We start from the raw sequence: 12902 nt of genomic DNA on the forward strand, positions 1-12902 counted from the left end.
TTGTTTATGAAGTTTCGGAAAATCTCTCCCATTTAGAATATAGAATCATAATCCAACTAGAAATCATTTAATCATTCACATCCAGTCGGAACACTCACTCCCATCTTCTCTCTTTATATCTCCCACCCTTCTCCCCCTCCTCGCATTACTGAGTCACGGTCAGTCAAGCACTGTTTACCACCCATATTAACCCCCCCCCCGTGTGATAATCCGCGGGTGCTGCAGAATTGGGTCGACTGGCCTGTTAATGGACTCCCGGTTTTAACCGCTTCCATCCCTTAGGCTACCCTCTCCAGCTGCTGTTTCCCTTAAAGGCCCAGTTCATCTGTGTGTTGAGCAGGCGTACATCTATACCGTGCATCTCAAGCACCCCACTATCTAGCGTCAAATGATGTGTCTATATGTGGCTATGTGTACACAAGTGATGTACTGTATATCGGCTGTACTTAATCTGTTGAAAATCACACAATTAGTAATAAATCCAAATATATATTTTTTTGTTGATAAAATATCATTTAAAAGGCGTCATGGGCCAGATAGTAAAAGAGTTCAAACATCACCAGCATGTCCTTTAAATGCGTAAAGGAACACGTCGTTTGAATGTGTTGAATCATTTTCTTGTGATAGTGTTTTCACAGATATATATTACTGTTCTATTTCTATGGTGTTTCCTCTGACTAAGGATACACATCCATATTACATACAGTATATACACTTAAGTGTACAAAACATTAGGAAAACCTCTTTCCATGACATAGGCTGACCAGGTGAATCCAGATGAAAGCTATGATCCCTTTTTGATGTCAATCGTTAAATCCACTTCAATCGGTGTAGATGAACGGGAGGAGACAGGTTAAAGAACGATTTTTAAGCCTTGATACTTGAGACATGGATTGTGTATGTGTGCCATTCAGAGGGTGAATGGGAAAGACAAAATATTGAAATGCCTTTGAACGGGGTAAGGTAGTAGGTGCCAGGCGCACCGGTTTGTGTCAAGAACTGCAAAGGTGCTGGATTTTCCACGCTCAACAGGACACCTTGTAGCGTCCATGCCCCGACGAATTGAGGCTTTTCCTTCCTCCGTGCAACTCAATATTAGGAAGGTGTTCTTAATGTTTTGTACACTCAGTGTATATACATGTCCATATCCATATATCCTTTTCAGTATGTCCTCTAAGATTTAAGCAGACATTAGCTACTGTAAGGCCGGGTTTAAATGTACCCTTTTTGATACTGTATATTGTCAAGTCAAGTCGAGTGATCCTGTCATATCAATGTTGGTTAGTGCCGTCACACTATAGAAGCACGTAGGTCAAAGGTGACAAATAAAGACAGGCGGATACAAGTATCACAACAGTTGACCGAGACAAGGTAGTTTAGTATTAGGTAGGCTTTCACTTCAGTGTCTTCCCAGGTTGTTTGTCGATTGCTGATTCCTGCTGGCTGTGCGATTTGACATTTAATCCCACCCTCCCCTTCCCTTTGTTTAAGACCGGGACAGAGGGACAGTGGGGGCCTGCTAATGGCTGTAGTAGTATTATTATGCTGTATGGCATCACAGAGCAACAGAAGGCTCAGTGCTCTTTCCTGGCTGTCACATCCCAACTGCAGCCAAAAGCTGCTCTGCTCTGCAGGCTCACTGCTGACGTGTGTAACCTAGCTGAATGCGCGAGCCCAATAGAGACGACCACGCAAAGCTTAACAGATTATAATTCTCTGCCCCACGCTGGTTCGCTCACATTCCCCGCCATACCTCTTGCCCCCCCCTCTTTCTATCTATCTCCCTCTGTCTCCTGAATCCAGCGTCAGCGCTGTCAGAAAAAGGGGAGCATCTGTTCGCTCAACGAGTCCCGTTGCCATTTGACCGCGCGAGAGAGGGTGGAAGTACTGGGTTAATGCTAACTATCAAAAAAGTGTTCAACTAACTATCCACTAACTTATGATTATTTTACCAGAGATGCAGTATTGTTTTGTTGAACGGAATGACCTTTATGCTAACCAAACCCTAACAATCTTAGGCTACTGAGTCAGCAGTGTGAAGATAAGTTCAGAAAGTCAAAAGGGCAATGGAGTGAAACTCTCTCTCTCTCTCTCTCTCTCTCTCTCTCTCTCTCTCTCTCTCTCTCTCTCTCTCTCTCTCTCTCTCTCTCTCTCTCTCTCTCTCTCTCTCTCTCTCTCTCTCTCTCTCTCTCTCTCTCTCTCTCTCTCTCTCTCTCTCTCTCTCTCTCTCTCTCTCTCTCTCTCTCTCTCTCTCTCTCTCTCTCTCTCTCTCTCTCTCTCTCTCTCTCTCTCTCTCTCTCTCTCTCTCTCTCTCTCTCTCTCTCTCACCCACCCACCCACCCACCCACCCACCCACCCACCCACCCCCTGGACACTCTTTCTGTCTCTCTCCTTTTTACTGTGTCTCACTTTTAGCACATTGCCTTTTTGATGCATATTTTTTGTATAGTATAATGTAGCTCATCGAGACAATGAAAAGTGACACATGTAAAAGTGCCGTAAATACAGTATTATGGACCACACCTATGAACCATGGTACGAGCCTGAGAAAGAGAATGTCCTTCTCAGAGGACAATAAAATCTATTCTATTCTTACACATTTGCTACAAAGCCACACGGGTATCTTCATCAGGTCATTGTTAGGCAGGTCGAGGTGCTGGCCTTAGAGGTTCATTCATGCAGGTGTACTAGAGTAACCTCTCTCCCCTGGTGGCCTGAGATGTGTGTGCGTGAGTTAACAACGTCGCCACTGTCCCCTCGTCTGGTCCCCGTCTCTCTGTCTCTGTCTGTGCTGCTGGCTTTTCTTATATTATACTTTTCTCAAGTTTACAAAACACTGAAGCCCCCTGCCAGTCACAGGCTTTCACACCACACCATAGAAAGCCATGTCCAGGAGTCCATTTTTTTACTTCATTTTTTATTAATGCAGGACCGGTTCCTGTCTTTTGACCCATGACACGTTTGCCCACCTTGTTTGGTGTGCGTTGCTCGCCTCTCTCGCTATGTCTCCCACTCTCTCTTTCTGTTTCTCCCTCTCTCTCTCTCTCTCTCTCTCTCTCTCTCTCTCCTTCTCTCTCTCTGTTTCTCTTTCTCTCTTCCTCTCACTCTCTCTCTCCCTCCCTCTCTCTTTCTCTGTCTCCCTCTCTCACCCCCCCCCACCCTCTCTCTCTCTCTGTCCATCGCTGGATTTATCCCCTCATCCCTGATCTCTCTTCATCCGCTCCAATCCTCATCTGTTCCTCACAGGAGAGAGAGTGTGTGAGAGAGAGAGAGAGAGAGAGAGAGCAAGAGGGTGGAATATCCATTCTGTGTGGGACAGGAAAACTGAATAAAAAACTGAAAGTCTAGTAACAGAAGAGGGGTAAACATATGACAACCAAACGGAGGGACCCTGAAAAGTGAGAACAGGTTAAGAAACCCACTGGAGAACTTCCTTATTTGGTGAGTGGGCAGCCATATCATTTTCTTTTACACCTCAATTGTTGTTTTCTTTGTTTGTAGTTTTTGATTGGATATGTGAATAGATGTGTAAGTGAAACCCTCTGGTCACAGTAGTGCTGTATGGAGCTCTTGGTTGAAACAGATTTGTACATTTTTGTCATTTAGCAGACACTCTTATCCAGAGCGACTACAGGAGCAATTTGGGTTAAGTGCCTTGCTCAAGGGCACATCAACATATTTTTTACCTATTTGGCTCGGGGATTAAAACCAGTGACCTTTCGGTTACTGGACCAATGATCTTAACCTTTTACTGCAGTGGGCTAAATCAGGGCCACCCAGAGTGATTCTGGGTAGTCTTAAACAAATCTCCTTTGAAACAAAAGTCTACACCTCACACACATGGTTATGGGCTGGTACCATGTCACCTGTACCATGTCAGATATAGAGTTGAAATGTATTACATTTAGAGTTTGCATCCCAATATTACTCTTTATATACATCACAGAAGACTGAAACATAGCAGCACTGTTTGACATAGAAACACAGGATTGTCATCAGGTTTTTCTTTAACATAATCTTTATTAATGATGAAATGATGAAAAATATTAATAACATTCCACCCATGAGGCCAAAGAGGGCGCTTTTGGTAATTGACTGTAGGAAAGGGCTACCTGCTAGGCTACCAGCTGCCTGCTGCCGCCAGATTAGTTTGGGGAGTGTAGAAGTACTTTTAGTTCTGGATTGAGTGTGTCCTGATTTTCTCATATAATCAAAGTGAGTGGGTCTGTGGGATAAGTACCAATTTAATTTGATAGCACTATGACGAGGGTGCCGTTTAATGGCGACAAATAACAAACAGTTAATCAATACTGTAAAATCTATGACTTTTTTCTCTACAACATGGTAGGAAATGTAATTTAAGGAGTATGGAAGCATGGCAGCATGGTCAATTCCTTTGAGATTACATGGAAAAAGAACATTAACTTGGATTGGATATATTTATTGAATGTTTTACATTTTATCATAACAAGGATTTGCATATGATGTATATATTATAATGCATGTAATATTACTATTGCACTACTAATGAGTTACTCTGCTTACAGATAATCTTAAAGGAAAACATCCATTGTATCTTCTAAGTGGATTTTTTTCCCCATTGACAGACCATTTACACATGCGGCTCAATTCTCATATTTTTTTCCCACTAATTGGTCTTGACCAATCACATCAGACCTTTTCACCTCAAATCTTTTTCAGAGCTGATGTGATTGGGCAAAAGACCAATTAGTGGGAAAACAAAATCCGAATTGGGCTAACGCAGTCCATTTGAATGATCACATCATTTGTTTAAGTGTTTGTTGTTGTTTTTTTAAAGAGCATTTTACATTGTTTCCTCTGATACATCCATTTTGGAATACATTTGATTCTCTGCCGGTGGTATCACTAGTGTTGTGGGTGTCTAGCTGGCATAGGTGCTGAAACTTGGTACTTTGTGTTAGACCCTTTCATAGCACGGAAATACAGTTCAAGGCGTTGTCGTTCAAATCTAAACTAAAGTGTCTTGCTACAAATTGGAAACAGTTCTTCAGTCCCATTCTCAGAAATGCCTGTTTTAGTGATAAATTCTCACTAAGGGTTGGCCACCGTTAACGTTTTTCAATCTGCCTAAAACTATGTGACACAATACTAATGGCGTGTCAATAGTGAAAAGGTGAAACATTTACAGCGAGAAAACAAGATCTGACTTACACATTCCTACAATCACTAGCTCAAGTTCATTGCCCATTTAATACAGAAATCACCTCTCACCCTATTCTAGATTTGAACCACCCCATTCTCTCCCTTCTCCCTCTTTCTCATCCACCACCACCAGTTTGCCCCTCCCTCTCTCATCTCTCCATCATGCCCCTCTCTCTCTCCACCTCTCATCCAGATGCAAAGAGCAGTCAGTAATCGGATGAGAGCAGATTTGATTCAAAAGGCTTCCTTTAAAATCTCAGCCACTAGGATTTAAACTCACTCTCTCCTGCGTCGCCTCTACACACAGCCCCACCCCCCTTCTCTCTCTTTCTCCCCCCCCTCCCTCCCTCTCTCTCTCTGTGTTAATGCACTCCACTCTGCGACAACCTCTAGCAGGCATTTAATCCCATGCAACAATGGCAGGCCAGGGTCTCAGGGACAGGATGGCAAAAGGGCAATAGCACAGTTGAAACACTTTAAAAAAACGGTCCCGTTTTATTGGGTTAGTACTATTTATAAATGTAATTTTCTCAGGGAACCAAATATATGGCCTAAATCAGATGAAGGCTAGATAAGGTGACCATTGTGGATACTACTCCCTTTAGGTGAGGGAGCAGGACACCTATGAGCGCAGCTCACTTCAGATGGACGCAATCGCCTTAGGGTTAATTGTTTTAGGCGTTTCTATATTTAGACGTACGATTTACAGTGTTTTCATACATGCATGTACCCTACAGTACCAGACAGATATAGGAACAGCAAGGAACAACAGAAAGGGAATATCTTTCTCTCTCTGAGTCACTGCCTCCTCTCTCTCCCTCTACCTTTCTCCTCAAACAAATGAGAGGCAAATTAATTTGGTAATGAGATTTGACAGAGACACTTTAGACAAATAGAGAGAGAGAGAGATTGCAGCAAAGAAACACGATCAAAGCCAGGGATATAGACTATTCTTCTCCTGGTAGTTTTCAAGGTAAGCTAGAGTACGATCTGAATAACTCAATCTGTCACAGATATAGTGAAAATATGTTATTAGACGTGTGGATGTTACATGATATGTTATGTTATGTGATTATCATGTTTAGAGTGTTTTAAAGTAAGGGTTATCTTCGGATTTCATAGAAAATAGTCTGATGCCATTGCCAGTTTAAAAGTTCCTAATTTGATAACGTGACAGAGATACTTGAGATAGTTGATTCCTGCTTCTTGTCTTTACTGTATAGTAGGCCTAACCTTAGAATATTTTGGTCTGTGAAAAAAACGATTCAGTCCTCATTGATTCAGTGGACATTACTAATTGCGTCATTAGAGCGCTGTGAAGTGATATCACTGGAATCACAAAAACATAAGTGCTTTCCCGGGCTGACGTAAGATCGGAAAGCTTTCAAAGTCTATGGCACTAAAGTGTATTGAGACAGAAAAGGGCAGAGTAAATACTGCGTTTGCTTAGCTAGTATAAGCATGAGGAGCGATATCAACAAGAAAAATGTTAGCATTAAGATGACACACCATACAGGTTTGAGTTTACAATCAGGGTGCGAAAGTGTGTTCATGTATATACAGTATGTGTCATATTAACTAGTTCATGTAGTTGCACGCTTGTATGTGTGTGTGTGTGTGTGTGTGTGTGTGTGCATATGCATATCTGTGCAAGTGAGCTTGTTTGACTATGGGTGTGGGTTTGTGAGTGTATGGGTATTAGTGTGCGTGTGTGTGTGCCTGTGTTTGTGAGGGTTTGCAAAGTAGTTGAGGGAGGTTTGAATTGCAAAACAGTAGCTAAACAGCACAGAAAAGAGAGGGTAGACCTTGATCTAAAAAGCTGGTAACATGCATAAATATATCATGTGTTGTTGTATACAGGTAAAATACATTGACATTACAGTGAGAAGAATGGATAATTAACTGATAAAATACAATTTTCCAATTTGTTCCCCCTCTCTTCCCCAGGATTACGTCTGCTCACCTGATTTCACTTCCTGTCTCCATCGGTGACAACGCCTACCAACCGTTGCCATGGGCGAAATGGAGGAGCTGCGAAAGGAGGCGGACAACCTCAAAGATCAGATCACTGTCAGTAATCAATCAATAATTAAGATCACATTATTGTTCAATTGCACACAACATCCAACCGAATTTTGACTTCCGCTTTTAACTCAACCCCTCCCAAAGACACACATACAGTACACACACATACAGTCCATATACAGGTTTTGGAGAGTTGCGGGCGCTGCCACACTGGGCACCCGGGGAGCTGTTGTTGTGGGGGGCTAAGTGCCTTGCTCAAGAGCACCACAGCAGGCAAAGGCATTTAGGATTTGATACCAGCAACCCTCTATTTGCCAGCTCACTTCCTGCCCATTGTTTTCCCGTCAGACCCAGGATTCGAACTGGCAGCCCTCCAGATGCTGGGTCTCCTTTCTAACCGCTAGGCAATAATCAATCACTAGTGTGAATATAACGCCTGCCTGTGTTCCTTGGATCTCATATGCTAGTACTTTATTCAACGATTTGCATTTTGCCGAACATTTTACCATGATCATCAACCATAAACTTAACAAGAATCATCATCCTATAGACCACCAAAGGCCACTTATAGAACCACCAAAACCCAAATTAGAACTGGGCAAAAGAGAATTTACCTCAGGGCAGTGAAGTCCTGGAACTTCTTGACAAAAAGTTTAAAAAACTTGCCAAATAGTTGTTTGAAGAGATTCATTCATAAAATGTATTGAATGACTAGAGTGGGTCTATGAAGTTCTTGTAATATGTTATGTTGTATTTAAATTCATATGTGGACATGAGGTATGCGGGTAGGGGGGAGGAGCTGTTACTCATAATATGTCTAGGTAATAGGAATGTGAAACTTTGTGTTTTTGTGTTTTAATTTCAGCTTTTGTTGTTTTTCTCATTTCTATGTTGTTTTTTTTTAAATTTCTTAAGAACTCTTGGAAAACTATCCCTTGGGCTAAAAGAGACCCTAATACAATAATATAACATCCCAACTGTTCTGATTCTCTGGACCGTAAGGTGTATAGGTGTTCATAACACCACAGTCATATCTATGACAACCGTTATGACCATACATCCCCACCCGACCGCTCTGTTCGTCCAAAGGCAGGAGGAGAAGGTGTAAACAGCAGTTTTGTAAAATGCAATATGTTTTCTTCTGAGACCAGGTTGCAGCAGTAGTAGCACACATTGAAAATTACAATAGTTATGACAGTGGTTTTAGCCATATTTAACCGGACCATAGTTATTATAACCATAACTTGACCATACACAACCATCCCTCTACAGGAGGCCCGAAAGGTAGTGCAGGACACCACCCTGCAGGAGGCGGTTGCTGGGACGACGCTGGTGGGGCGTGTCCAGCTGAAGACCAGGAAGACGCTGAGGGGTCACCTGGCCAAGATCTATGCCATGCACTGGGGCACTGACACCAAGTAAACACACATACACCATACACACACACACACATACAAACAGGCACACATACGTACAAACAGGATTGCATACACACACACAAACTAGACCACTAGCTCAAAGTAGACAATGACCCTTCACAGACTTCTAGCCTGCACTCTTTTCCTGAGGATTGCTTGTCGAGTCGTTCAAGTACTCATTCAATCGTCCAATAATTTATGTTAGCTCTATCATTAGTCATTATAGCAATATATATATATTCATCTGCTCATCCGTTCATTCAAACAGATTGCTGTGACAAATACTGCCATAGTTTAAAACTGGCGTCACATGGTGCTCTGCGTTTATTGGTTAATTGGATTGGTGTTGCAATCCCATCCCTTGTTTTAATTGGATGAATTAGTGGAACCAGGAAACACTTAACTGACTGTCTAGCAACACTTTAAACCAACCTTACCCCTGAATCAATTAATTATTGCTGATACTATAACTTGAATGTGCACTAACCAACCTTTAACCCTTCATTTTGTCCTCTCTCCTTCTTACCTCTCCCTACATTCTCATTTCATCTTATCTCTTCTCTTTCTCAGTTGTAGCAAGTTAGTAAGCTTATTAGCTTTTCCTGGGTTTACAATACTTGGGGTGTCCTACATTTAGTGGGTCTAAAAGATAGCTTTTACTAACTGAACCAGTGCTGGGCTTAGAGGCTCTGTTACAATGCCTCTCTCTGTCTTAACACAATACAATCCAATACAACTTTATTGTCCCTCAAAGGGGAACTCATTTGGCAACTGTGAACACTGAACAGACAACATATTCACACATACTCCTCCATAGTGGCTAGACATAACTACATAGTACACTATATCACCATTATCATCACCAGCATCATCATTATCATCACCAGCATCATCATCCCCATCATCATTTGTGCTGGAAACACCTGGCAATAGGAAAAAGTGCAGTAGCATTAGTCAGTGACCATGTCATGGCTTTTTAGATCAGTCATAGTAAAGACATGTTGCCATTGGGACAAAGTAGTCTCTGTATCTATTATCGATCTGTCTGTCTATTTCTCTTGAGCTGCTGCAGGTCCTTGGATCTTTTACTGTACGCTGTCTCTCTCTTTGTCTGTTTCTATCGCTCTACTCCTGTCTTGTTCTCTCTACCAGGTTGTGTGTCAGTGCCTCTCAAGATGGAAAGCTCATAGTGTGGGACACCTTGACCACCAACAAGGTACGGCGGACTGCGTCTGGGTTTACAGTCTGGGTCTGGGGAGTTTTGGTCATGGGACAGTGTTTTTGCTTGAATACGGCATGTAATGACAATATACTGTAATATCAACAATATACTGTAATATCAACAATATACTGTAATATCAACAATATACTGTAATATCAACAATATACTGTAATATCAACAATATACTGTAATATCAAGTGCTCATATAAGTGCTCACATGAGCGTTTTCACACATACACACTGGTCCACGTGAGGAATCCCTGTCGTTCTCCGCTCAGGTGAACGCCATCCCTCTGAAGTCGTCGTGGGTGATGACGTGTGCCTACGCGCCCTCAGGGAACATGGTGGCGTGTGGCGGTCTCGACAACATGTGCTCCATCTACAACCTCAAGGGCAAGGACGGCAACGTCAAGGTCATGCGTGAGCTGGCCGCGCACACAGGTACCACACTCGACACTTACCCCGCTATTTGCACTCATTAAGACCGCATTACTGGCAACACGTTTCACGATGAGTCATTTCGATCAAACTCCACCTAAGAACATACGAGGTAGTATTTATCTAGTCTATCCAATACAGCAATCTCTCATGCTTGTGTTGTGTCTACCTGATGGTGTTCTCTCTTATTGCCCAGGTTACCTGTCCTGCTGTCGTTTCCTTAGCGACAGTGAGATCATCACCAGCTCTGGCGACTGCACCTGGTAAGATCATAGAGATGGAGTCTCTATGAGTCTTGTGTGCAATAAGGGGTTACAATGACTGACCAGAGATCAGTCCAATCTGTTAATGCTACCATATCATTCTAATTCTATGGCTTATACTGTACCCTTCATTTGATATGCATAGTCTTATCTATTACTTTTCTGCAATGGTGTCCTAAACATTGTCCTAAACATTGGGGCGGCAGGTAGCCTAGTGGTTAGAGTGTTGGGCCAGTAACCAAAAAGGTTGCTAGATCGAATCCCCGAGCTGACAAAGTAAAAATCTGTCGTTCTGCCCCTGAACAAGGCAGTTAAACCACTGTTCCTAGGCCGTCATTGTAAATAAGAATTTGTTCTTAACTGACTTGCCTGGTTAAATTATATTTTTTTAATTCTCTCTTCTTTGCCCACCTCTATATCCATCCTCTCCTCCTATTCCGTCCAAACTTTATAGTATTCTATGGGACATTGAGACAGGGACAGAGAAGACCATCTTCGCGGGCCACTTGGGTGACTGCATGTCCCTGGCCGTGTCCCCCGACTTCAAGATGTTCATCTCGGGGGCGTGTGACTTCACAGCCAAACTGTGGGACATCAGGGAAGCCACCTGCAGACAGACGTTCAGTGGCCACGAGAGTGACATCAACGCCATCGGGGTGAGAAGCCCCAGCATTTATTTGTTTATTAATACTTTAGTATTCTGATAGTCAGAAGCATTGCACCTGGCCAGTTGACGTGGAGAAAGACTTCCAAGTTTTTACAAATTTAAGCAATTTAATTTTAACTTCAAAAATGAATTTGATGCAACTGTTTGCTCAAACAGTTGATTCGTTTAATGTGGTGAACAAAAGCCTACACCCGCTCTGTAGCTCTCCAGACGACCAGAGCTCTGACCTCGTCCTCTCCACTCTGTCCAGTTCTTCCCCAATGGTAATGCGGTTATAACGGGCTCAGACGATGCCACCTGTAAGCTGTACGACCTGAGGGCAGACCAGGAGCTCATCACCTACCAGGACTCAGGCATCATGTGTGGGGTGACCTCCCTCGCCCCGTCCCTGTCCGGCCGCCTTTTACTGGCCGGATACGATGACTTCAACGTCAACATCTGGGACATGCTTAAAGCCGAGAGAGTGGGTGAGTACGCAGGGGGAGAGAGAAAGGGAGATGGAGAGTTTGGGTGAGTACGGAGGAGGAGAGAGAAAGGAGAGAAAGAGAGTGACTAGAGGCAGAAAGAGAGGGAGACAGTGTGGGTAAGTAGAGGGGATGGTGAGAGGAGAAAGCGAGTGGGACGAAGGGAGAAAGAGGGAGAGAATGTGGATGCAATGTAGGCAAACAATATTTGCATCCATTCGAAACTGATGTAATTCTCTTCCTGGCTCAGGGGTGCTGGCTGGTCATGACAACAGGGTGAGCTGCATCGGAGTATCCTCGGACGGAATGGCATGCTGCACAGGATCCTGGGACAGCTTCCTGAAGATATGGAACTGAGCCAGTCCTCTAGAGAACAGACAGAACGAAAGACTAAGAGAAGGAGAGGAGATAGAGGAAGAGTATCATGAAAACCGGGTAGATTGAAGAGGGGGGGATGGGGGGAGATTAGGAAGCCATGGGTTAAAGAGGTTATTTTTAATTGTGCCAAGTCTTATTCGATTTGAGAGAAGGATTACGATGAGAAAGTCTCGTCTCTTCCTACTTCTAACTCAAGTTTAGAGTTGGGCTTGACTTTTGTAGAAAAACATGATCGTTGTATCATTGAATGATTTGTCAAGGTTCAAAAGCTGAATTCTAGCATTATAGGAAATGCAGGAGAATATTAATATGTCATAAGAGCAGTTGCCAAATGGAGAAGGTAGAGACTTGGATGAAATAACAGGATAAGATAAAATGAATGACCACTGATAGACTTTAGGTTTACAATAACTAGGTTGTTACATGCTTTTATATTCGAGGCGAGTTAAAATGTTTGTCCGAGGATAAATATGTAAGCATTAAAATTTGTTTCAAGCGGATGTTTGGGCGTTGGTTAGAATTCCCTTGTTAGTTCCGTTTTTTTCTATTTTTACGGTCACATTTGAATAAATTGTTTAGCTTGCAGATTTCTACTATTAGTGCGTGTCTGAAAGTTTACGTATGTACGTGTTTAATAGGATACGTTTACCATGAGTTGGGGGTCTAATCTTTTGGCCTACTTCCCAATGGCTAGTTACAAAAAGGCGTAAGTGCTCGCAGTAAAACTGTTGGCTGGACAGATGGGATGATATAATAGATCTTATGGTTCACTGACAACAAAAAAAGGCAGCTATACAAGACCACAATATTTCACATTTGTCATAGAGGACTGGAAGAGTTTAA

At 42.7% G+C, this 12902-nt stretch overlaps 1 protein-coding gene across 3 annotated transcripts; it reads left to right on the plus strand.

Moving 5' to 3' along the window:
* The first annotated feature begins 3274 nt into the window (after positions 1-3274).
* Positions 3275-12650, plus strand: LOC115176477 (guanine nucleotide-binding protein G(I)/G(S)/G(T) subunit beta-3-like). Of its 3 annotated transcripts, none has more exons than XM_029736514.1 (10): positions 3275-3441; positions 7132-7254; positions 8482-8627; positions 9198-9206; positions 9780-9843; positions 10128-10290; positions 10484-10550; positions 11005-11206; positions 11468-11684; positions 11932-12650. In XM_029736514.1, the coding sequence occupies exons 2-10, from the start codon at positions 7198-7200 to the stop codon at positions 12036-12038; spliced, it is 1032 nt and encodes a 343-aa protein (XP_029592374.1). In that variant the 5' UTR covers positions 3275-3441; positions 7132-7197; the 3' UTR covers positions 12039-12650. The 3 variants fall into 3 exon arrangements, with proteins under 3 accessions (XP_029592374.1, XP_029592388.1, XP_029592378.1); XM_029736518.1 differs by lacking the exon at positions 3275-3441 and adding an exon at positions 6087-6157; XM_029736528.1 differs by lacking the exon at positions 9198-9206 and having other exon boundaries at positions 3276-3441.
* The last annotated feature ends 252 nt before the right edge of the window (positions 12651-12902 follow it).

The sequence above is a fragment of the Salmo trutta genome, chromosome 3 (genome assembly GCF_901001165.1).
Source record: "Salmo trutta chromosome 3, fSalTru1.1, whole genome shotgun sequence".
NCBI classification, from domain to species: Eukaryota; Metazoa; Chordata; class Actinopteri; order Salmoniformes; family Salmonidae; genus Salmo; species Salmo trutta.

Excerpts from the sequence above, each read along its gene's own strand:
- LOC115176477 (XM_029736514.1), top strand. The coding sequence starts at position 7,198 with ATGGGCGAAATGGAGGAGCTGCGAAAGGAGGCGGACAACCTCAAAGAT. Across the intron at positions 9,844-10,127 it reads ACACCTTGACCACCAACAAG|GTGAACGCCATCCCTCTGAA; the intron begins GTACGGCGGACT and ends TTCTCCGCTCAG. Across the intron at positions 11,207-11,467 it reads GTGACATCAACGCCATCGGG|TTCTTCCCCAATGGTAATGC; the intron begins GTGAGAAGCCCC and ends CACTCTGTCCAG.